The sequence below is a fragment of the Agelaius phoeniceus genome, chromosome 1, assembly GCF_051311805.1.
Source record: "Agelaius phoeniceus isolate bAgePho1 chromosome 1, bAgePho1.hap1, whole genome shotgun sequence".
Lineage (NCBI taxonomy): Eukaryota > Metazoa > Chordata > Aves > Passeriformes > Icteridae > Agelaius > Agelaius phoeniceus.
Window position 1 is genome coordinate 88,888,355 of NC_135265.1, and position 26,330 is coordinate 88,914,684.

At 39.6% G+C, this 26,330-nt stretch overlaps 1 protein-coding gene across 1 annotated transcript in view; it reads right to left on the reverse strand.

Annotated features, from left to right (window-relative positions):
- The window catches only part of MOCOS (molybdenum cofactor sulfurase), a 208,403-nt gene that overhangs the window by 109,289 nt on the left and 72,784 nt on the right, over positions 1–26,330 (reverse strand). The window contains exon 4 of the mRNA XM_054644346.2: positions 15,888–16,526. Coding sequence (XP_054500321.2) covers positions 15,888–16,526 — 639 coding nt within the window. The remainder of the gene's footprint in view (positions 1–15,887; positions 16,527–26,330) is intronic.

A 26,330-nucleotide genomic window follows, 5' to 3' on the forward strand; every position in this document is an offset into this window, starting at 1 on the left:
CAAACCTTTATTCTGTAGCTATAATCAGCAGGTACCTCAGCACAGCCCAGAGAAAAGGTGAGAAGAGACTTGGCTTCTGTTTTTACCTTCTGTACAGTTAAGCCTACAGACATGCTGACAGCAAGGCAGAGCAAATCATCCAGCAAGATTAAAAATAGTTAGGAAGAGACTATTGTAGCTACTGCTCATCCTCTGATGGTGCACACTGATCAGTCTTGTTTGCCAGGTCACTGCCTCAGACACAGTTTGGCCAGACAGAATTCAAAGGCAAAGGATGTCAGACAAGGCTCACGCACAGAACCGTGTGGAATTGAGAAATTAACCTGTCACGAGATAGAGGGTCCCACTTCTCTGTTACTCTGAGTATCATCTACAGTCTCGGCTGTCTGATAGTCTTGTAAGAAGAATGAATTCTGAATGTAAGATGGAGGAAGAAATACTTGTGCAATATGCTACATCCATCCCTATGGCTTAGACTTTCTTTGGCAAGTAGTTCCATGAAAAAGCTAGTGGCATGCTCTCCTTGTTTGTATGTATATAGCTTTCCTTTCTATACATGTCATTTGCACCTGGAAAATGAGTTGTTAGTGCAATTTGCAGACATAAATATAGTGACTATTCTTCCTCCACCCCCTTCAGGACATCCACACAAAAGTAAGGTTCACAGTCTTGTCAAGTACTTTCACATCTTTTGTTAGCCCATTATAGATTAAAAAACATCTCTGAATGAACCTCATATGATATTTAATGATGATTGGGCTTTCCTTGATAAATTCTTTGTGTACCTGAGGAAAAAAATAATTCAGAAATGTTAAATTAATGGATTATTAGTTGTTAGCTTGGGAAAGCAGCAGAGATAAGTTTACTTAAATAAGATGTTCTGCTGAGAATTCTTATGATTGTAAAAATTTCTAACACTCCTGAAGTCACTTAAACAGCTGAAGGTAGATCTCCTTGGTTGTTATTACTGCTTCATTAACTACAAAATGGCTTCAAGATTCACATTCCCACCTTCAGACCATAATTTAAATAAACCAGTCTAGGATAAGAAATCTTTATCTTTGACTTACAATTCTGATTGCCAAGCATTTGTGTTCATCAGACTAGAAGGGAGATTAAATGAGAACTTATTTCATCCACCCTGCGTGAAAGTAGTATATGTAAATTTACATTTTCTCACACAGGGAAAACTGAAATAGACCCTATATTGCTATACTTCAACCTTAGTTATACACTAAGTTTGATTTGTCAAATAATGAGTTTCTGAAAATTCCATATAGTTCATCTTAGAGGTGCACATCCACTAAGCTGTGCATAGTATCACTTTTAGGATTTAGTGACAATGTTGACAGCATGAAGGTACTAGAGAAATTTTTAGGGAACACAAAATTAATATATCTACAGTCCTATGCACAGTTCAAATGAATCAAGCCAACAGCTCCTTAGACCCGCTTGCAGGTGGGTTTATGCTGTGGACAGTAATCTTAATTTCTTTACAGAAAAATCTTAATCATAATTTCTTTACAGAAAATATTTAGGATGTCTGCTACAAACTGGCACAGGAACAATTTTGAAGATGATTCTCTTTTAGCAAGAGAAGAATAGTACAATTTGATTAATATTTTTTATGGAAGCTGAACACATTCATATGCCTTCACACATGACTGAAGGTAAAATTTTGGCTGAAGGTAAAATTTTACTGCAGTTTCATTCATAATGTTTATCTGTGCTCTGCTGTGGACTTACATAAGCAGCACAAGATAAAGAATACAAACAAGAAAATTACAAAGGAACTCAATCTTCTTGAAAACGAAATCATGCTACTAAGCTAAAACAGGCTTCATTGTATCTTATAGTTTAAAACATTTTTCACACCATGTCCCTTACCAAGTTTTGCTTAGCAACACCACAGCATCTAGTGCTCACTAAAATTTAAAATTGCACCTTGCACTTCTGTGTGTAAAACTCTTTGTAAATCCCACCAGTAGGTATCAGAGAACAAGAAGAGTTACAGCTGCATGAATTTTTTACATGTAGAATGTACACTCGCAGTCAAAGTTTGGAGTTTCCATGATTATTTGTCTGCTGGTGAGTCTACTACAGTTTTGGGTTTTGTATGCCCTTAGATATATATATATATACATATGTATATATATATATACTCGTATACATAAAATGACAAATTCTTCAGAAAATCCAGGTGCATGGTCCTGCTTATTTTTGTCCTAATTTAAACAGCACATTAAATGCCAGGACTGCAATTCCAATGAACAGTTAGAGAGGTGATATTTCTGTTCATCACCAATTCTGCAGCAATCTGCCTAGGAAAATCATCTAGAAATGTCTAGATAGAGAATTGGTGAGATCCACGTACTTTAAAAAAATCTGTTCACTTGATTAAAATTGACTAAATTTGGCATAAAAATGTAACCAAAGGTCTCCTGTTGAATTGGGTCAACAGGCCTGCACACAGCATTTCTGTCACTCCTCCCAGACAGCTTATGCTATTCACATTTACTGTGTCATGTTTTTCAATGCCAGCAAAGGCTTTTCTTGGGCTTTTAGCACAACGGGGCACAACCTTTCTGGGGCTACGTGTATCGTCCTAGCAAAGAGCCATACTAAAGTATCTGATGTGTAAAACCTTATTTTGAAAGATTTTTGCCACACAGAGAGGTGATTTGAATTGTACTAGAAAAATGATACAAATGTTTATCACTAAAATGATTAGAGATAACTTGGTGTCTACATATGGGTATTTGGCAGTGAAGGATGGGTTGTGCAGGACTCTGTTTTAGGTCCTGTGCTCTTCAATATCTTAATAAATGACTTGGATGAAGGACTGGAAGGGATACTAAGCAAGTTGGCAGATGACACAAAATTGGAAGGAGCTGTTGACTCCCATGAAGGCAGGGAGGCTCTGCAGAGAGATCTCAGCAAATCAAAGGACTGGGCAATCATCAACTGTATGAAGTTCAAAAATCCAGGAAAGTGCTAGATTCTACACTGGACATGGGACAACTCTGAATGCATGGACAGACTGGGGAAGGAGATGCTGTGAAGCAGTGCCATGGAAAAGGACCTGGGAGTCCTGATCAATGGCAATTGACCAAATTGACCATGAGTCAGCAGTGCCCTGGCAGCTGAGGGCCAAGCGTGTCCTGGAGAGCATCAGGCACAGCATGACCAGCCAGGCAAAGGAGGGGATTGTCCTGCTCTGCTCTGGGACAGCCTCACACTGAATTCTGCATGCAGTTTTGGGCAAAAAATATTAAAAAGATATTAAGCTATCAGAGAGCGTCCAAAGGATGGCAACGAAGATGGTGAGCAGCCGTGAGAGGAAGCCGAATGAGGAGCGGCTGAGGTCACTTGGTTTGAGGTCAATTGAAGGAGACTGAGGAGAGACCTCATCACGGTTACAAATTCCTCATGAGGGGAAGAGGAGGGGCAGACACCGATGTCTTCTCTCTGGTGACCAGTGACAGGACCCAAGGGAATGGCCTGAAGTTGTGTCTTGGGAGGTTTAGGTTGGATATTAGTAAAAAAAGTTCTTCACCCAGAGGGTGGCTGGACACTGGAACAGGCTCCCCAGGGAAGTGGCCACAGCACCAAGCCTGAGAGAGTTCAAAAAGCGTTAGAACAATGCTCTCAAGAACACATGTCACAGGGCCAGGAGATGGACTTGATGATTCTTGTGGGTCACTTTCAACTCAGCATATTCTGTGATTCTAGATTTCTTATATGTATACACTTGCTTTACTTAACTGGATAAAAGCTCATGCAAGGTTTATCATTTATCTTTCTTAAGACAAAGTCAAAAAATCTAGGGCTAACAATGGCTATTTATTTTGAAACTGTCCTTCTAAACTAACCCGTCAGGATAAAATACAGAAAAATGTATATACAGAAAACCCAAGACCTAAATATGATATGACATGAGCAACACCCTCTTTTAATACTGATGGAAACTTCAAAGCACTTGACTGACAGCAGAAAACTCAAAAAATATACTTTATTTTCTAGGAAGAGTTAACTGGGTTCCTGTTATTTGGCATCAATTTATTGATTTGCTTAAGAGGACAGACTTTGCCAGATCTGTCAGTGACAAAATCGTCACACCATTTTTCCCACTTAAACTGGTCATATATTAGTGCAGCTAACTTAAGATCAATCAAGACACTTCTAATATAAAGCAAAAATGAGTGGTTAGAAGAGTTAGATTCATACTAACCACTTTTTAGACGTGAATGTTACAGAGAAAATCCATCCAATCCATATCGCTGAACTTAAAGACTGTTGGCATCAGCAACAATTAAAAAAACAAAGAAAGGGCCACTTCAGAGTCCAACTGAAAACCTAATGGTAAAATGTCTGCCATAAAGTATGAAATAGGAGATACAATCCTTTCAGCATAAATACTTTCCCTGCTGTAACTCTAAAACTTTTTATCATTAAATTCACTAAAAATAAAGCTGTTACAATCATTTGACACAGTTATTAAGCCATAGCAGATGTTATTTGATAATATAAATGCATAGATATTAAAAAGTAGATTATTATAATGCTAGAGAATCCCTCTGATTTTTTTAATTGAACATGAACAGACACAAATGTGACAGCCAAGTGTTTAATCAAATCTGTGTATTTCCATTTTTGGAAACCGTTGTTTATATGTGAAACTTAAGGAAGACTGTAAAACCCCTTTTTCTCAAGAGCATCAATATTTTCCTTTTTCTTCTCAATTAAATCTATTTGAGAAGCCTGTAGATGTTTCTTTCGTGGGTTCCCAAGAGCACAACTGCCAGATGCACTCATGCATATATTTGACTAGTAAGAAGATGCAAAAAAAGAACCTAGACCAAACCCGTGCTTGTACTTGTAATCTTCAAATATTGAGTGGTGTCATCTAAACATGTAAACTATTCTGTCTCTACATATCTCTTTTTTACCACTAGGAAGGTAGTGAACACTAAGCTTTTTTTAAAAAGTAGCTCCCTGTAGCTTAGCTATAAATAAAATATAAAACAATATGGGTATCAAATAAGAAGCCACATACTCTGAGTCACTAAATTTAAGATAGTTCTGTAGGTTTTCTGCTATAAACAGACAAACCTTTATGGCATTTCAGCTTGTTCTCTTGCATTCTGATGTCGTTTAGACTAGAAAAACATATCCTTTTCTTAAATGATAAGACACCTCTGCTGATACTGACAAGAATAAGTCTGATTATGAATACCATTCCAAAAAAAGATTTTAGAAGCATGATTATGAGGGAAAGAAAGACATCAAACTAGAAAAAAAATCAGTGAAGGTGAAGATCTCTTTCAAAAAGTCAAATCTGCAATTGCCACATGATATGCCACATGGAGGTGTCTCAGTTTCCTTTGCTGGAGCCTTTACAGTGAGTTCATGGATCTCAAGGGATCCATGCACATCATGCTGAAACCCACTGATTTTTAGTCCCTTCCTGCTGGGCAAGCAAGAAATGGGCAAATAAAAGTAAGCAAGAATGATTAACATCAATTCACGACATTACAATGTATTAGTACATTACAATAGAGATGTTTCATCATTCATGGTCAGGCATTTCCTGACATAACCTTAGTTCAGCAGCAGTTTCTATTAGAGGAGCATACTTCTTCATTAAGCAATGATTATTTCCATTAAGGACAAAACGTTAAAGGAAACTACCTTGTCCCATCCTATTTTGGAAAAACTAAATTTGGAAGGCATTCAGTCAGTGGTTTTAAATGCCAGGCACTTTACCATGCCTTCCTCTGCCCACTGTCCACAAAAAAACCCAAAAAACTAAATCCATACAAGTAGTATGGGTACAGGAACTGCTGGGAGAAGGGAGAATATAAGTATTTCTTAAAAGTTTTGATTCCAAAAGGATCAATACAGAAATACACCAATGCAATTAGCATAAACTTATTAGACTTAAAGTATAAGCTGACACCTCTGCTAAAGCTCAAGAAGTTTTTGAACCAGAGACTGATTGAAATAAATATGCTTCAGTCCTTTTTTGAATTGGAGAACAAATTCCCCTCCCCACAATTTTCACTGCTGTGCATTACTCTTTTTAAAACCCAACACAGTACTATCTCCTAAGTCTAAGAGTTGTTTCAACTGAAAAATGACACAACTGTTGAAACCAAGAAGGTTCAAAATGCAGGGTTTGTGCAGCCAGACAACCTTGCTCCTGGGGTGTATGTCTCTGGAGAGGCATGCCCAGTCTGTCACAGGGTTGCACTTGCAAAGGCACCAGCTCATCATCAGACATAGCAAATGGATTGGTGTGGGGCTCACAGTCTTGGTTACTTTGCTCTACCTGGGCACTGAGAGGGCCATGTGGCATTCAGCTCTCATCCACGTGTGGGAAGTTAAACCACATCTTCACAGCTGTGAGCATGCATGTGTATGAGTCTTGAATCCACATGTGGTCCCTATTCTGCAGTGTCCTATTCTGCAGGGCAAAGTCCACCCAGCTGGCAGAAAGACTGGGTGGCACGGCAGCCATGCACAGCAGGATCCTGCAGTTTGGACTCATTTACTCATCAAAACAGAAAATCTGGGAAACCACAGATTACAATGGCTTCTTGGAAGCCAATGATGTCAGCATCCATGCAGAAGACATGCCAGGAGCTTTGGCACATGCTGAAGGGAAAGGCCCTCATCCAAAGCTCATGACAGCTTCCAACAGGCCAACACCCCTCATTTGTGGGTCAGAGACGCATGAGGAGACAGAGACATTGAGCCGCATTTTTTGGATTTCCCCATCTGCTCCTAGCATCCCAAGCCCTCCCCACCCTGCCTGAAGGAGCCCCCTCATGTGGATGGGTCAGTTCCCAGGGCAGATTTGCCTCTCCCCATGCAGAGCTGCCACCCTCGCAGCAGCAACCTCACATCACCATCTCTGGAGTTTGGAGCTGGCACCCTTACAGACACATTGCTTCAACTTTTCCTCCATTCTTGCCATGTCCATTCTGCTGGTTCTTATTTCTATTAGCTCACACCTTTCTCCCACCCACATTATCTCATGTTTTATAAAGTTGCAAAATTGAAAATATAAACACCTTGTCATAGTTATTTCCTGTCCTGATGACTTTCCTCCTTAGTAAGGAACATGGAAACATGCACACACACACACACACACAAAAAACCCATTCTTTCTTCCCTGTTCTCCTCAAAAACTAAGAGAAAAAAACTTAGGCTTTCCTGGGATAGGAGGGAAGATGTGAGAAGGATTACTTCCTGTTTGGGAGGTTCTGAAGAGGTCCAGGGACACGCTCTGTGCAGGACCAGACCTGTAGGCAGGCACATGCTGCTGCCCAGACCTGGTGCTTTCTGCACATCTCAGGCTGCACCATGTAAAATGAGACTGAACTCACTTCAAAGAAGCCAAAAAAGTTTCAGCAGCCAATTCAGAACAATTTCATTATTGCCTTGGAAAGTATTTAAGTGCACACACAGATGCCAGAGGATTCAGGGCACATTAAAACTAGGTTAAAATAATGTTAAATATCTAAATTGACCCCCTGATTGCAGTTACAGCTCTTCCATATGTCTGCCTTAGCTCATGCTTTTGTCTCTGAGACTTCAGGAGTCAAATAAAGAGCATTATACTAATTATATACTATGCCGTGGAGTATTTACAGCAATTCCTGTTACTAAGAACTGCCTGAGGTAAAGAGAGAGAGAAAAAGCTTTAATTCCTGCACTTTGAAGTAAATCAATCCCTTAACATTAATTAAATACAACTTGTATGTTGTAAATACTGTCTGGGTCAAAAAGCCAGTCTCACCCTTTTACATCTAGTATCACGACATTTCAAGTATACAGTACAAATGGCAAACAAAAAATGTCATTTTTTGTGCCAAACAAGTTATCATTATATATACTCATATATCAAACAGGCTAATTAATCACAAATGTAAAATCTACAAAGCATTATTAAAAGTATGCCATAAATTTATGAGCAGAAAACCAATTCTGTAAAGTCACAAAAGCTGGTGTTAGAAATTCACAAAGCCTTTTAGAGAAGTATTAGACAAAAGGTTTGATTCTAAATAGGAGCAGAAGAACTCCATAGGGTAAAACTCTTATGTCACCTTGTTAGCCACAATGACTTCAAAGATACATCCTGGTTCAAGCAAAATTTTCACTGTATTTGATCAAAGGCAAAATCAAATTCTGATATAAACCACAATTCCCTTCTTCCTTGCTATCATCTCAAAATCCTCTATATTTTAAGAAAAATGCATTTCACAATAAGCACCACATTTTTCTTTTTAAAAAATGAATGTGCTGTAGCTCTCTAGCAGTTTATAAGGTTTATTTCATAAATCAGTAATTTGGTTCTATTCATACAGTAGAATGGAGTTTCCCAACAATACAGATTGGTGCTTGCTGCGATTTACACGTGCCCCTCTGTAGTAGGCATGTGGCTACACTGGGCCCATGATTTCTACTGGCTTCCAAAGGCACTTGCAAAACAAAAGATGAAACATGAATAGTTGGATCAGCCTACTTCCAAGTAAGAGAATCTATGGTACAATTGCAAAATTCTTTGTATTTTTGGGGTTTATTAATTTCATTATGCTGAACATTTCTAAAAAGCATGCAAGATCCACTACTTCCCCTGCCTGAGGAAAACACTTCCTTCTGTATTTATTTCCATACTGTAGATTGCAATCTGGTATTTGGACACTCCAGGAGTGTGTAAATGAATAGAGGTGGGGCTGGCTGCATAACAGAAGCACCTCTGCCAACTCTATTGCCTCTTCAAAGTTTTACCTATATTATTGCTTCTGTTTGGGTGATTATCCACTAATCCAAGTCAACAAACAGGTTTTCAAGTGACTGGTTGTGCTCTACAAGCATTTATCAGGTACACTGCTTTCAGTTTATCCCAGATTCAGCAATTTAAGGTGAATCCCATGGTGAATCAAGATCAAAAGTGATCCCCTCAGGATAGCATTTGGGTTGCTGATGTACAATTTTCAGTTTATTCTGACTATGCTGGGGAATGAAACAACTTCAGTATTGAAAAAAAATCACCCGTAGGATTAGACTGCAAAATGATACATGGATGCCTTCTTAATGGTGGGACTTGGAGTAAAAAAAATGAGCAAAATTTCCCTTTGCATCAAATACTGAAGAATTTGGCTGGCTGCAGTGATGGCTGGCAGAAAAACATTGCAAATGTCAGCTGCCACCTTGGATGTCCTGAGAGGTAACAAAACAGACTGCATGAAGCTTGCCAGCAGATACTTAACACTTCAGCAGAGAAGGGAAAGAGTAACTGGTTAGTTGAACCTTCTTACAGCTACCCTTTTATTTTTCCACAGCTGTTGTCTTGAAAAACAGTTATAAAAGTTGTCAGAATTAATTTCTATCACTTAAATGAAAGGACTTTGCCTTTCAGACACAAGGAACAGCTGAGTCCTGTGCACTTCTTCTCAATGACCTCTGACTTTCATCTCTGCAGGACAGGGTGGCACTGGGAGCAGAGAGGAAGGAAAAGACTTGTTCACTGTCTTGATCCCTGTTTAGGCTTACAAGTCCCTGTCAGGAGCTGCAACAGGTCTGCCAGGTGCAGAAGCCATTCTCATGGTGCAAACACCCATTAAAAATTAGATGAAGATCCCGTCACTTCCGAAGTACCTAATCTGAAATCCATCATTGCTATTTAAAAGGGTGCTTGTTCAGAAAATTCTCCCATAAGTGGCCCTGGTTGGAAATCTCTAAACATCACAAAAATGCAGAAGCAGCATAGCAAAATGCTTAAACAAAATGTGGTTTTGACAGGGTGATACTTCAGTCCACTTACCACAATAAAGTAATCATGGGCAGATGGCCAGAGTCCTCATGTGTGGAGCCAATGAGCATGTGCCAGACTACAAGGTGAGCTAGCACATAAAGACTGTGCTCTTCTCAGCACAGTCCAGGCCCTGGGTGATTTCTCAGCACTATGAAGAGCTTTGGTGGAATAAGCCAGCACCTGTCAGTATATTCTTTCTTTCTAGGCTGACAGAAATGATCATGCTAAAGAGATTGCTTCAGGCAGATCAGCTTTATTTGCCAAAGGATTCTCAAGCTGCTGCATACCCACCACCCAGCCTCAGGATTTTGTCTTAGCTCCAGCTCTTGAGACCCTAGTATTCATCCCTAGCTTTCTGCCTCTATTTTCCATTCCTTGCTTCCTTCCCTTCTCCTCAGCACACACAAACCCAAAATGCACCTGAGGACCCAAACCATGTCAGTATACACTGCATAAGCACGCACAGAGCTGTCCCAGAGATCTCTAGCCACAGCATCAAGAATAAAGAAACCTGCTGTGGCTAAGTGCAATGCATAATAGACTACAAAAGTGTGGGTGCTGCCTTGGGATTGTTAAATTATTCAAGCAGCAGAGGCGAGAGTCACTAAAACTTGTCAGGGACAAAGTTGTGTCATCTGGATTTCCAAAGTTTTGAAAATGCATTTGGAAATGAGCAACATACAACACCTAATGCTCTAGATATTTCACACTGCTAGACTAAGAAGCAGATACCAATTTACAGATAACACAATAGCTCCTTTTCCCTTAGTCATAAATTCCAGGATGATCAGATTCTGAATAGCACTCCCAGATACAAAAGAAAAATAGGGCAGATGATGAATATTTTATCGCTGAATTCTTGCTATCCATAATCATATTATTTTATTATTTCATGCTGTGCAGAAAAGAAAAAAAAAAGGGAAATGAGGCTAGATTTGTGAATGATAATAGTAATTTGTCAACCTGTTTGATACAAGGATGAAAATACAATAAACATGATTTTAAAAGTGGAGATGGGAAGATTGGCTACTGACATGAAATGGAAAAACATGGAAGTGATTTAAGGATGTTAAAGAAATGTAAAAGAGACTGCGGTACATTAATTTACATAGCAGGAACAACAAAATAAAGTACAAGGAACAGTAGCAAAAGCTGTATCTATTAAGAAAAATGGCAACCATTTTGACAGTCCTGGGAAGGAAAGATGGATAAAATGTATCCTCTTAACATGTTTCCACTTAAGTTTCACCTTGACTTCGAAAAAGCTATTTTCTTAGTACAGTGCTCTTGGATTATGTGTGATGGGGAATGGGGAATACCTTCTGCTAGTGGCACTCAGACACATATATTCAAATCCTCTTTTCCAACGACATTTGCTAGAGTTCAGGTTTCCTTATGAATTACCACATGAAATGACATGTTTTATTGTATTCAAGCTGAATACTAATCACACACTGTAAAAAAGCATTTTTAAAAAAGAAGAAAATTAAAAATAAAAACTTTTGAAATTACAAAGACACGTCTGAAGAGACAATGCAGATGGAGCTTGGGACAAGTGCACAAAATCAATCACAGGAGCACACAGGCTGGAAAGGACCCTTGGGAATCTCAAATCCAACCTCCGGCATAAAGCATGTCCAGCTGGAGCAGATCGCTCAGGGCTTTTGCCAGTTGGGTTTGGATGCCTACGAGGACAGAGGTTCCTTACTGCAATATGGCAGGGATAAAACCTGACTATAACTGCTGTTGATGTGACAAATAATGACCCAAGTGTTTCAGCCACTAGCAAAGAAATGGAAATGTGGCCCACAGATAAGGTAATCATATTAACTCTGGCTATGGTGACCTGGCATTTCATTTGAAGTGTAGCAGTTCTGTTCCTAACTGCTCTGCCCGTATTTCATTATTGGGAAAACACAAAAAAGCAAAACCCATAGCAGCTAAGAGAAAAAAAATAAAAAGAAAAAGGTGATAGAGCTTGAATCGCATTGACTGAGAATGTCAATGCAACATGTTGTTTTTACTCTTCAAGAAAGTTGTCCTCATTCCTGACCTACGTTTGAAAACATCAAGCTTCCCCAGGCAGAACTTTAAGTCTTCACAGTTATGGACTGCATCAGTAATGCCCTAAACATGAACTTTTAAATATTGGCTTTTCAAATAACAACCAAAGGACTAGATGATGCCAAGTATAAATATTGACCTATGAACAATGACTTAGACTGTCTGCATGACACTTTGGTGTTTAATGGGAGCTAGTATCCAGCTGTCAGTTTTGATTATTTTAGTTTTAATCCCTCATACAAAAGATTACACATTGTGTACCCAGCCTTAGAAGTCAATTTCCTTTGTTTCTAACTCTTAGAAAAGACGGTTAAAGCAGGCCCTTCTTCTGAACTCAGTAAAAAAGCCCTTGAAACAGTGGGAGCCTCAGAATACATGAAAGATTTATAATTAGTCAACTTTTGAAAACTCTTGAAAAAGATACAGAAATAGAGTACCCCTCCAGGTTCCCACACACCTTTCCCTTCCTAATTAAAGAAAGTATAAAAGCAGAACTGAGATCTAAAACACATTTCAGATGTTTTCATCTGCTATGCAATCTCAGGAGTCATGTATCAATTACCTCTAGAAAAGCTGCTTGGAAAGTAGAGCCTGCCCAGGTGAAATTACAGGGAGTTTTATCCTTGGCTCGCAGATGATGCAGGAGCACCCTGGGATCCCATGATTTCTATGCCCTGTTATCCTGAATTTCAGTGAGAGTTGTGCTTCAAAGCCTTTTTGGTTTGAAAAATCAGAAGCAGAGGTCTGAATGACAATGTTTCCCTGTTCTTTTTATTTCTATATTAATTTAACTGGACATTCACTGTACCAACATCCAATTCAGAAATAATGCATGGTCTCATCTAGCAAGAGCCAGGTGAATGCAGCCAGCCTCTGCATTTACCAGTCCAGAACCAGAACCCCTCAGCAGCATTCAGAGCACACCCTGAGAAGAGGTGCAAACACACGAAGCATCATTTTGCACACAGTGAAAGGTCAGATATTCACATCATGGGAGATGCAAGGCATTGTGCTTCTGAATACATATCCATAAACAATTGAAAGGAATGAAGGGCTTTTTTTACCACTTCCTCTTTTCACCTCTAGCCTTTCCCAAGGGCTATATTTTTATATGTATCTATTTATCAATATATATGTCATATTTGTTAGAATACTGTTGGATAAAGCCCTAGCAGGAAGAGTGAGGCAAGAGAGGTGGTTAAGATTCAAGGATCATCTATTCCAAACTTAGGAATGATGCATCTTAATAAAGAGGAAGTCAGGCAAAAATGCCAGGAGGCCTGCATGGATAACAAGGAGCCTCTGAACAAACCAAAACACAGAAAGGAAGCCTGCAGGGGGTGGAAGCAAAAACAGGTAACCTGGGAGGAATACAGAGGGGTTGTCTGAGCTGCTAGGCATCAGGCTAGGAAAGGTAGAGCCCTGAGAGAATTAAATTTTGACAGGGACATCAAAGGAAACAAGAAAAACTGTACATTAGTAGTAAAAGGAAGACTAGGGAAAATGTGCGCTCTCTCCAGAAAGGATCAGGACACCCAGTTACCCAGGATATGGAGAAGGCTTTTATTCAATGACTTTTTTGCCTCTGTCTTGACCAGCAAGTGCTGCAGCCACACTGCCCAAGTCACAGAACGAAAAGGCAAGAAATGGAAGAATGAGGAAAACTGTAGGAAAATAACAGATTTGAGACCATCCAAGGAACCTGAAGGTGACCAAGTCCATGACATCCAATGAGATGCATCTGTGGGTCCTGAAGGAACTGGTGGATGAAGTGGCTAAGCCACTTTCCATTGTATTTGAGAAGTCATGGCGATCAGGTGAAGTTCCCACTGACTGGAACCCCCATTTTTAAAAAGGGAGGAAAGGAATACCTGGGGAGCTACATATTGGTGCCCAGCCAGAACATGGAGCAATCACACTGGAAATTATGCTAAGGCCCATGTTAAATAAGAAAGTGATTTCAGATGGCCAACAGGGTTTCACCAAGGCCAACCATGTCCAACGTATTTGGTGGCCTATTACAATGCATTGGTGTGTAAGGGATGAGCAAGTGACATCATCTACCTGGACTTGTGGAAAGCACTTGACACTGTCTTGCATGACACTCATGCTCCTAAACTGAACAGGCATGACTTTGACCACTCAGTGGATGAGTGGATGGGTTGGCTAGACGATGACATGCAAAGAGCTGCCACCAATAGCTCAATGTCCAAGTGGAAATCAGTGACAGGAGTTGTTCCTCAGGGGTTGATATGGGGACTGGCACTGTTCCCCATCTTTGTCAGTGACGTAGACAGTGGAATTTAGTGCAGCCTCAGCAATTTTGCCAATGTCACCAAGGTGTGTGGTGCAGCTGACACAGTGGAGGGAAGGGATGCCAGAGGGCCCTTGGCAGGCTTGAGAGGTGGACCTGTGTGAATATCATAAATCTCAACAATGCCAGAAGGTCCTGCACATGGGTCAGGGCAATCCCAAACACAAATACAGTCTGGGTGGAGAGTGAACTGACATCAGCCCTGGGGAGAAGGACTTGGATGTGTTGACTGATGAGAAGCTCAACATGACCCAGCAATGAGTGTGCTGGCAGCCCAGAAAGCCAACCATGTCCTGGGATTCATCCAAAGCAGGGTGGCAACAGGTTAAGGAGGGGATAACTGCTCCTCTGCTCTGTTCTCATGAGACCCCCCCTGGAGTGCTGGATCCAGCTCTGAGGCACCCAACATAGGAAGGAAATGGATCTGTTTGAGTGAGTCCAGAAGAGGATCATGAAAATGCTCAGAGGACTGGAATACCTCTCTTACAAAGACAGGCTGAGAGAGCTGGGGCTGTTCAGCATGGAAAAGAGAAGGTTCAGGGAAAACCTTACAGCAGTCTCCCTTACCTGAAGGAGGCCTACAAGAGAACTGGAGAGAGACTTTTTACCAGGGTGTATACTGACAGGACAATGGGAAATTCAAACGGAAAGGGGGAAGGTTTAGATTAGATATGAGGAAGAATTTTTTTACTCTGAGAGTGGTGAGGCAGTGGAAAAGGTTGCCCAGAGAAGTTCCTCAATGCCTCATCCCTGCAAGTGTTCAAGGCCAGGCTGGAGGGGCCTCTGAGTAATCTGGTCTAATGGAAGGTGTCCTGGCCCACAGCAGGGGGCATGGAACTAGACAATCTTTACGGTCCCTTCCAACACAAACTGTTCTATGATCCTGTGATGATATGCTGATCTCTAGCATTTCCTTTGTGCAGATGTGAGACAAGAAGACCCTTAACTGCAAGTTGTTGCTGACATGAAGGAGAGGGGCAGAGAGACCAAGCATCACTAAGAGTGGCACTTCAGTGTGTTCAGGAACTTAAGGTGAAGCTTACCTTATCACCCTGCATTTTCTTATGTGTGTATGTTTGACCTCCTTTAGGTGTTCCCTATTTTCTGTAGATCTTCAGAGCTACTTCAGAACCTCAGCCGAGGAATAAGAGCACTGCAAGTATTCATTGTAGGTAATGTATTTTACTAAACTTGTTATTCTGATAAAGTTTGTCTTGAAGGTAAAGCACTGCACATTTCCAGTGAAATACATAGAACTAACTTTGCAATTTCACTGAGGGTAGTTACACTGTATGATCAACCTTGCTCTGGCTGCTTTGGGTGAGGAGTTTCAAAAACAATCAAGTTTCTACTGAGGTACCTTAAATACAAATTAAAAAATGCATGGATTGACCTTTATGTCACTGAATGAAGCCTAAAATGTCACAGAATATTTTTAGCAGTTTTGGCAAACTCGATCAGGAAAGGAAGGTAGATATTTCAGATGATGTTTTTTAGCTAGGAAAAAAGAATAATAAGACAAACTGAGTCAGATGTGAGATACCTATCCCACTGCATAAAAAGAACATGCATCATAGCCCAGTGCATAGGCCAAGCCTGAGACATTTGTCTAATGCAATTGATACTGCAAAAATTATCAGAAAAAAATCAAAACCAAAAAATTTGTTTTGTTAAACAAAGTCTTACCTTTCTGCTATGGATTTCCTGGGGAAATAAAAATCCTCTCCTGCGAGGTAGGCAGCTGCAGTTCCACCTCCGAAATAGGTTTTCCTCAAGAGGGGAGCAATCCTGTTGTTTACCAATAATGCACCTAAACCAGTTGGGAATCCAAAAATTTTATAGAATGAGATGGGGATAAAGTCAGCTTGGTGAACTCCCAGGTCTAATGGAGAAGTGCTCACAAATGAGGCTGCATCTAGTAGAACAAACCACTTCCCTGGTAGTTTGATGGGGCAGAGTCTTCCAGATTTTATGTCCTGTATCCATGAAAGGGGATATTTGGTACCAGAGAAATTGCTCTGAGCTGGGTAAGAGAATAGATGAGGTGTTGTGCAGTTTTGTTCTTCAGCTGGTAACCTGCTTTTTGCTACCAAAATTTCCTTTGGTTTTATTGGAACAGACAAGACATTCATTGAAGCAGTTATGCCCCTCATACCAACCACAGATGTGTGGCTGTCGGTTAGGTAACAAAATCGACTGCTGGGCTGCTTTGTGCCTTCAGGTATCCAAGGGAATGATTCTGCTATCAGTTTAAGTGCAGCTGTGCATCCAGATGTGAAAATGATGGTGTAATCCTCAGCAGTAGTGTGAAAGTATTGCAATATTCTGAAAAATAAAAAGAAAAATATCTATTTATTTTCTGATTTTTGTCTTTTTTTGCTGTGTGATATATTTTGGCATTCCTCACCATAAGTTCTACTCTGACATCAGATATGAATAGAAGTGGACAAGTTTTGCCAAACAGTACAATAAACTTCAACAAGGGTACCTGAATCATTCTGCCCACAAGAGACTCTTTACAGTGTTGAAGTGAACGTGGCTGTGTTCTTAAGAAGCCAATTTGCCTGGCTCCAAATAGAATGGCCAGTCTGGTCCCTCAGTGGGATCAGAATCAAGCCTGCATAAAATTAAAATTACACTGTCTTCAGAGAGACCAGTTTTATTTGCAAACTATGAGGGTTTTCAGTTTACAAAATATTTGGAGCAAACAGAATATGTTTCAGTTAAGATAATCTACTTAAATAGTGGACATCCAAATTAAGGGTCACGGTATTCAACAGGGAAACCCTAGCAAACAGCTTTGCTCCTCACTTGTGTAATTAACAATATAAACAGAAGGAAGCAAGAAGCAGCCACACATTTCCATGGGCCTTATGCACATAAGGCTGTAATCTCTGTACTCCACAAAGGTAGCCCAAAGCAGAAGAAATCTGATGTTTTCCAATGAGCCAGACTATGAAAAGTAAACTGGTCTCTGGAGGCATGTCTGTGCTACACATTCTTTGATGTCTTGACAGCACCTTGCTGGCTCTAAACTACCTTTTGTGACCACCATCTAACACAGATGTGGTACCCATGCTAGGCTGTGCATCTACTACAGCTTTGCAGTGTGCAAGATTAATATTTTCAGAGGTTGAAGAACAGCTTCAATTCAGTCACCTTTCTTACCTTTTTCACCTGATGGACTTTTTCTGAATTAATTTTATAAAACTCCTACTAATATAAACAGAAAATGTAACATACATCTGAGAGATATCAGCTTCAGTGAATAAATCACAGCAAAGAAAATTGAACCAGAGCGTACATGTTACTGCTCAGAAATGCTCTCCAAGCAGCTGGCATTTGATTGTTGAATTCCAAGATAAAGACCAGCATTTAGAATCTGTGAACTCTGGTTTCCAATGGATATCATTAAAAGTTTGCATGTTTTATACAACAGGATATTCCCTTGCTTGAACAGGCAGAAAATGAAGATTGAAGTGCATTTAGATTTAAGTTGCACAAAAGATTATGTGACAAATTCAAGTTAAAAATCCTGAAACATAGGACAGTGGTGAAATTCCTTAAAATTTTATTCATCTAGTCTGAAACACAAATGCTACAGGCAAAGGGTTTTGGAGCTGGGTGGTGGGTGCAGCAGTCAAATATTAAACACTGGAAAAGAAACAATTGCAATGCCTTTGATGATGTGCACTAAAAAAACTACCCTAAAAAGGCCTACTGAAATGGTATTATGAATACTTTTCTCAGTTGAAGAAAACTTTTAAGGTACTGGGAAGTACAGGATGCAACAGATGGATTCATAGGCCCAAATGAGACTAAACTTTCTTCAGAACTTAAATTTTTGAAAACTGATACAAATGGTAGGTATTTTATGTCTTCTGGAAATGAAGAAAAAACTGCAACTCTTATGAAGAAGCAGGTCATGGATTTAGGCTTTAAACATTCCAAGAAACCATTTGAAAGAATTCATAAGAATCTTTCTGAAACACACTTGCCAGGGGATAGCTGCTGCAAGCATTCACAGGACATAATTTTTAAAGACCGTCTTCATAGAAACCAAATTTTCCATTACAGTTTAGAAACCCCATAAGGGCTGAAATAGGAACAATCGCAGACTTTTTTTGTATGAGGTATTGAGGTGACAGCCTGCCTCATTCCTTGCTGTGACCTGAATCACTCCCCTTTCCCCCTGCACAGAGCTGTGCAGCCTTTCCCTCCACCACCTGCTTTGCGGCCTGGAGCACATGCATGTCACATAGGACACCCGAAACCCTTAACCCAGGTGGCTCCAGGGTTAACACTCAGAATCATGCCTTGAATTTCAGTCCTGATATTATTCTACCTTTATTCTTCCTTCCCCACATTTACATAGATACAGAAAAAGTGGAAAGCAGAAAGAGTCCTAATTTTGTCTTCAGGGACAGAGAAGGAAAGCATTATACCTCTGTTTCTAGGGGAAAGGAATGGTGGGAAGTGGATTAGAAAGGAGGTTGGATCTTTGTCCTTATGGGCATAGCTTTTTATATATTATATGATGTGGCTTATTTTGGTATGCTCTACAGTCATACAGGATAGATTTTGGAATCATTACACTGATATAAACAAAACTGCAAAAAGGTTGTGCAATTTGAAGAAAAATCAACAACAAAGTATACAACTTGGTCTATTTTTACCTCTGTGAGCTGTAGGACAAGTTATGTATTCACATGTATGTGTACACACAGAATACATTTTGAGCTAAAAAACTTGGTGATAGGAGCAAATTCTTAATATGTAACATCTTTTCATAAGAGTCAGCTAACAAGAGCAACAACAAAAAGCAAGCTGAAGGCTATTACAAGTCTGCTCCTCTTTTACTCTCAAAATTTCTCTGTTCTCCCCACTTAGCCTCTTTGTGCCACACAGGCTCAATGCAAGGTGAGACATACTGGGTAAAAAGCGAAATTTTGCATAAGAATAGCACCTGGAGTTCTCCACTGGAATTGTACTTGCTTACCACAGTACTTAATTTGACCAAAAAACTATAAATGAGTATAGCTGGAATGCAACAATGGTGGAATGGGATTTAATAATGGGATGCTGTCATCCAACCATGAAAATCAGAGCCAGTAAGTACTTTTATTAAACATTTTCAGAATTCTACAAAACAATAAATACTATTTTGGATTGTTTAGGCTCACAAATAGTGACAGCTCTATGTTTAATTCATAAATGAGTGAGACAAAGCTCATTGGTATTTTAACTATATTTAGTTTTAGTTCATTCAAATTCAGAAATAGCAGAACAGTTCTGAAATAAAATCTCTGACACAACACTGTTGTATTATCTATTCAGTTCAATACCAAAAATTGACTTTCACATGAAAAAAATCAAGCTTTATGGTTAATTTTCAGAAGTCTCCGAATAAATTAGAGGCTTTTTTTTTAAACCTATTTCAGTTCCTAGAGTTAGAGAAACAACCAACTTCTATTTCTAATTTACTTAGATAGGAAATAGATTCTTTGGTGAATCAAATTAGCTACTTATTGAATTTTGAGTCTCCAAATGCCTTATAAAATTGTTATTACTCCAGTACTTGCAAAAGAGGTGGAATTTTTCAGGTCAGACTTACATTTTGATTGAACTATTTCTAACCTTGAAAAGAAAAATAAATAAATAAAGCAATAGCAATGAGTTCAGGGAATTTTCTTCTCCAGAATGACTTCTGACATGCAGACCAGAAAAGCTGCAAGAACCTCAGAATAAGGTTTATAAAATGAATACTACAAACTCTTGAACTAGAGCAGCACTGCTGTGATAAAATCAGAGTACTCAGGGATAGAAAACTGCAATATGTCTCAATGACTTCTGCAGCCCACAGTCTTACATCCTCTGTTTTGACATGGATATTGGGAAGCACTGGCTATTACACACAAAATTCCTAATGCTGCCTGTCTTTGTGCAAGACATTCCCCATTACAGTGAAATGCAGTACACCTTTATTACACTCCAGAAAGATTTATAGCCATATATAAGGTCGCCGTTGGCAGCAGGACTAAAGACTTGCAGTGGAAAACTGGTAACTTGATCAACTACAGCTGACAGCTGCAAAGAGCAGTAGCATTTTATAGTATTACAAATTCCCACTTTTCAAAGGACTCTTTGGAAGAAACGACTAAGAGGGTAATTGTTTCATGAAACCTCTGGATACCACTGTGCCATCACTTGTGAGAGGGCAGAAAGGCTGAGGAACCAGTCCCTTGCTGCCAGGCTGGCAAGGTGAGGGAGGAAGCTGTAAGCTCCATCTTTGCAGGTTATTGAAGGCCCACCATGAGCAGCCACCTCTTCTCCTTGTCTTCTTGGAATTAAAGGAGCACAGATTGTGACATAGATCATTCAACCTGTCCAGAGAGAAGGCACTGAAAATGCCCTCAACTTGACCACACTTCCCTCTGTGTGTTTGTATTCTGAGACCTCTCTGTTAGCTGGTGTACAACCATTTTTAAAAGTTGCCAGGAGAGTTTTGTATCTTTATGACAAGAGCTGAGCCAAAATGCCTTTCCACTTCAAAGCAAACACTGGCAAAGTCAAATTTCAACCCAACCAAGCCTGCTGTCTCATTTTATACGCTTAATACACACAAAATTAGTAATGAGTTTTATACTTAAATATTTCTATAATCAAGTAATATATTTAGATGGAATAGCCACATTATCTAACTTATCTAATCCAAAAGCCCAAACTAATAGTTTAATTAGAACTATCCCTCCACAGTGCCACTGGCAGCTCTGCAGAAGGTAAAGGATACTATTTGTTCAGCTACCTTAGGGACACAGTGACACCCAAAGTTAGATGGAAGAGATGCTCTCCAAAGCTGCTGCTTGGCTGCCCTTCCCTCATGCAAGAAGCCCCACATTCCTCCTTGCCATCAGCTCTTTGTAGCTTGCAGCAGATTAGTAGCAAACAAACTTATTCCCATACTTCATTTCCATTACAGACTCCCAAAATTCAGCTCATTGACATGGCTTTTCTTCCATGCTGCTAGGCTTAAAATACTTCTAAAATATGTTATACATCAATTTGTCTCTATACAAATCTACCTTTTGAAAACAGCTGTAAAAGCTGAAAAGCAACGTATATTGTTAGGTTTTCTTCCCTCCACACTTTAATTCCAATTGATACAAACATTTCTATCTCTAGTTAGCAATATCAAAATATATTCAAGGAATTTGTGGTTTATATGCTTTATATTTGTATTCACAATTTTATTTAGATTGTAGGAGTTTTCATAAATATGAGTACAATGATTCTCTAATCAGTAGCTGATCTATTTTAAAAAACCCTCAGAAATTTACATATGACAATTTTAACAGGAGATTCAGACTCAAAGACAGAAGCATAGTTACCTATTCAAGTTTCGATAGCACTTCATAAAGGAAACTTTTCAGCTGCACATTTACATCTAATTTTTTTCTCTTTCAGTTTTCTTTCTCATACTGACAGTGCACAAATTTAGATTTTTCAGAGTACATGCTAACTGTGAAATAGCTGCACACTGCCTTGTTTATCCTCAGTAGTTATACACATAAACTTTTTTTCTGACCATTTTACTTGAAAGGCACTCATTCTGAACTCAGCTTCTTATTACTGCTTGCAGAAGAGTGATTAGGATCCTACCCATTGACATGACTGTTGTTTATTTGCTCCCTGGAGATAAAAAAAAATATTAGATGGAATGCACCTCATAAGTTTCACTTGGCATGGGCAGGTGATGGAAAAAACTGCCCCTTCTATTGGAAAGCATTACTTTCTGTAGGCATTCACGCTCAGCCATCTGAATTGAAGCATTATAATCCCTTACACTTATTCCCCTGTCCAGTTCACTGGAGACACACAGGAAATACCCGTTTGCTTACAAAGGGTCAGTCCTCACCAAACAAATTCCCTCTCCAGCTGCACCAAGCTGGCAGCTCAGCAGAATGCCTGGAGTCTCCCTCACACAACACTTTTAGAAGAGCAGGGGCTCTTTAGTGGCCACAAAACATCTTCCTGCAGGAAAAGATGCTTTGATGAACAAAGCCTATGAGAAGCACACACCCTGACTGAGAGGTGTTGACCCTCATTACTCATTTCAAAGTGCACATCCAGAAGGTGGTCAGTGTCACACCTGGCACCCTGGCAGAGCAAACTACAAATAAGGGTGGTATTATGACTCTGCATGTAATCAAGAGAGCAAAGCAGTCAGAAGGACTCATGAAACCCACAAAATCCAATGCTGCAGGCGCCTTGTTGGTACAGATTGTTCTAACACTCAACTGTATCCCCTCTCACTGACAGAAATCTCTAATGCCTGTAACTTTCTAAATGCGGCAGAAACCCCTTGGTTACTGTTTTCTTTGAAATGAACTGTTATTTTTCTGTGTAGAGAGGGAAGATCAATATCTACATGATTTTAAAACCACTTTGTGGATATTTTTTTCTGAGTAAGACCAGCAAGATCTGTTTACTTTAGTACTTGAACAAGTGCCAAAGATTTGTAAAAACACCCATGAAAGCCTAGTATTTCATTAATTACAACACAAATGACTGAAAATTTAACCATGGGTTCTTTAAAGGAAAATTCACCACCTGGTATTCAAGTAACCAGGAAAGAAATGTAAAAAATAACCCATATTTTAGCAACCATTTAAGGAGAACTAGCCATAAACACCAAACAGGTCACGAAAAAGCATTTCAAACTGTATTTGCACAAACTAATTGCCCAGTTGAAAAAATACAAATTAAAACGAATCAGTTTTTAAATCATTCATGTCTTAGAATTCAAGCTATTTCTGCAGGAAATCTTAGGAGTCACTAGGAGGAAGCAAAGTTAAGAACAAACACAGGAATGTTTTGTGCATGGACTAGCAAATCACCGTAGCTGGTGGTCTAGGCAACTCTACCACGAGATGTTTTCAATACAGTATTTTCTTCGTAAGTTACACAAAACACCTGTAAAAAAAAACCCACTGTATTTTCCTTTTACTTAGCACAGACCATAAGTTTTATATTTAGGCATCCCCTGAACAGAAACAAACACAACAAAATTTGCTTCAATGGTGAACATTCAAGACAGCACAATACCAGCCAGAGGTGCATTTCTACCATGAATATGTGCAATAACCTATTCACAGGCTACAGGAACAAATTAAAGGATGTGCATATGGAAATTCATATCACCATAAAGACATCTACACTGTGGAGACCAGAGCAAATCCCTCTTCAGAGCCACCCAAAGACCACAGGCTCTGCATCAAGAAGCTCCTCTGACCTAAGCTAGAGGTCTGCCTTAGGCTAAGGTGCCTCACCCTGGACATTTCCAAATCCTTCCACTGCATGCCAAAGGCATCAAAATGCCTTGTGCACCATACACAGCTATGCTCACCCAGCTTAACCTCAGCATCTTTGGAGTGCAAACATCCCTCTTCCAAATCTTACTTAGTAAGTTCTGATCTCTGACCTTTCCACATGTTCTGAGCTCCTGCTGGGAGACTCAGTGTTGCAGTGTTGAATTAATGCTGTTAGTGCCAGCAAGCATCACTGCCACAAGGCCTGCTACCTGCCCCAGAGATAGTTGCTGGTAACTGGTCAGAAGTTAATGCACATTTTCTTTTCTGATTCTTGGAAATTGGAGCATAACACTTGGCTACTTTCAGCAGAATAACAAATAAAAATTTGTAAAGGTTGTTTCAGAAAAAAAACCAAAACACTTAGGTGTTCTGATAGTTCCACACTCTCAGGTTTTTACAGTGGCTAACCTTTTAAGTAACATTAGATAAGAAATTAAATATTCTTCACTGTGCTGAAAAAACTTTATAAGCTAGCCTTTTTTTTCCCTTAAATAACATACCATTGTTTCTAGTATTTTTTAAACATTATTCTTTGTTTAACTTTCATTTAGTGGAATTTGTCTCCAGATCAGATTTGGCCTTTAAACTGTGTACATCTGTGATCTATTCAGACATGGTGGTTTGTTTTTTCTTCTGTAGTAGTTTTATAGCCATTTAAAAAAAACTACAGCAATTTTTTCCTGAAACAGCATGTCACATACCCCAGACACTCTGACACTGGCCAATCTTTTTTTCCTGTAGGTGCCAGAGAATGGACATGTGACAATGAGTCCATGACCGGTTTACAAAATGGATTTGCTGTCAAGTAGGCTTGACTTACTTGCACCTTGCCGGATATTTTAGACTGTAAGCCATGAGTAAGGCAGCATAGCTGCAAAAGCATAACCCAGCAGCTCTCACACCCTCCAGCAACAGTTTGGCTTATTCTGTGGGGTGTGAGTCAAGCACAGGCATATGTTCACTGAGTCTGCCATTACTTATTTAGCCCTTTTGGGCTGGCACTGCCTGGGACTAAGGTAGGTTTGAAAGGCAGGAGAAGAGCAGGTGGGTAGACAAGCCTGTGCATCTCCCACGTACCAGAGTTTCTCTACACCTGCTCCAAGCAAGTCCATCCCTGAGCCTTCCTGAGTGCCAGGGATCTAAGCACAACACTTCTGAAAAGGTGTGTGGGTCCCCAGCACTCCAACATCTTCCACCATTCTTCATTCTTCCACCATTCTTCTTTTAGAAGGTTGAGGAGTCAATCACTCTGACTTGTGGTTATCAGAAAATGGATACACTTGAGTCTGTAGCTTGTGAAGAGTATAGCTGCCGACCTCCCTGGTAGGATGAGCCACTTGGAAGACATCTTCCCAATGCTGAGGTCTTTTTGATGGTTTCTGCTCCAATTCCTGCTCTGAAACCAGGCCTTGATCCTAATCTTGAAACATACCTATCAACTACAAATAAAGTATGATCACATCAGAGATCACACATGCATTGCCAATTCTTTAATATTAATATGTTTCTCTGGAGTAATTGCAAAACACAACAAAGACAAAATGCTTTCATGTCAAAACGAGTCAACTACATAAAATGTATCCATAGTGGTGATGAAACACTGATTCCAAATTCCAGAAGCTCAGAAACTAACTGTTTCCAGTATAAACTCTTGGAACCACCTCTACAATGTGTTGTCACAGTATGATTGATGGTCTGACTACAAAAAAATCATCAGACCCCCTGCCAGAGCTTTCTTGCTCAAAAGGAAAAAAGAATTATGAAGAAAGGATACATTTTTGCATTTCATAAAAGGCCTGTAGAGTGAGTTCACATTTACTTGAAAAATGTGGCCCAGAACTTTGGAGGTACTCAGGTGCTAAACAGGGAATTACATGATTTTGTAAATCTGGGTCTCAGTTACTATGGTGACAGGGACTATGGGAAATGCTCACAAATATATAGACCTTATTTCATCAAGTGTACTTTTTCAAGTACTGTGTTTTTGTCTGGAAATTACTTTAGATGAAGATGTTAATCTGAAATCACCTCAGTCTGCTTTCAAAATACAGAGGACTTACATAAATCTATTCAGGTATTCAACATGTATTTTACTATTCAACAGTATTTTACTTTACATGGCATAGGTATCCCACCAAATTTGGACTTATCCTCAACAGCAGTCTGTACTTCACCTTGCTGTGGGGGAAAAGCCACAAGTGAAGCCTGGAAGACAGCTGGCCACCATTTATTTGCCATTTGTTTTTCATGTGATGTGATGTCCCAGTTCAGCAGTGTAGCTCTGATTCTGCTTCCTAGTAAGAGCATTGAAGCATTTTACACAAAGCTGCAGAAACTTCCTCAAGGGCAGTGACAATAATATGAAGAGAACAGCCAGTAAGTCTCGGCACATGAACTCCTGGAACCTGCAAGGTTCATACTTTGGTAAAACACAGGACTATCTGATTGCTTGTGAGTTAGAAATAACAGAGCATCACAAATTCTTAGTGAAACCATCTTGGTGACTATAATTACAGAAATACTCAAGAGTGAAAGGCTTTTCTGCTTGTTTGATGCATGCTGTTCCCACATTCTTGCGTTGGCTCAGACAGCCCCAAGATTTCCCAGAAACTATGAATGGATGTTTTTTCATACGGGAAACATCCTTTCTGCCTGTCAAGGCTCTCTTCATTCACCTTAAATCCTGACAATTGAGCTTCCAGTGCTCTTGGCAATTGACAGAGAAACTGTTTGACACATGATGGATGCAACAAGGCAT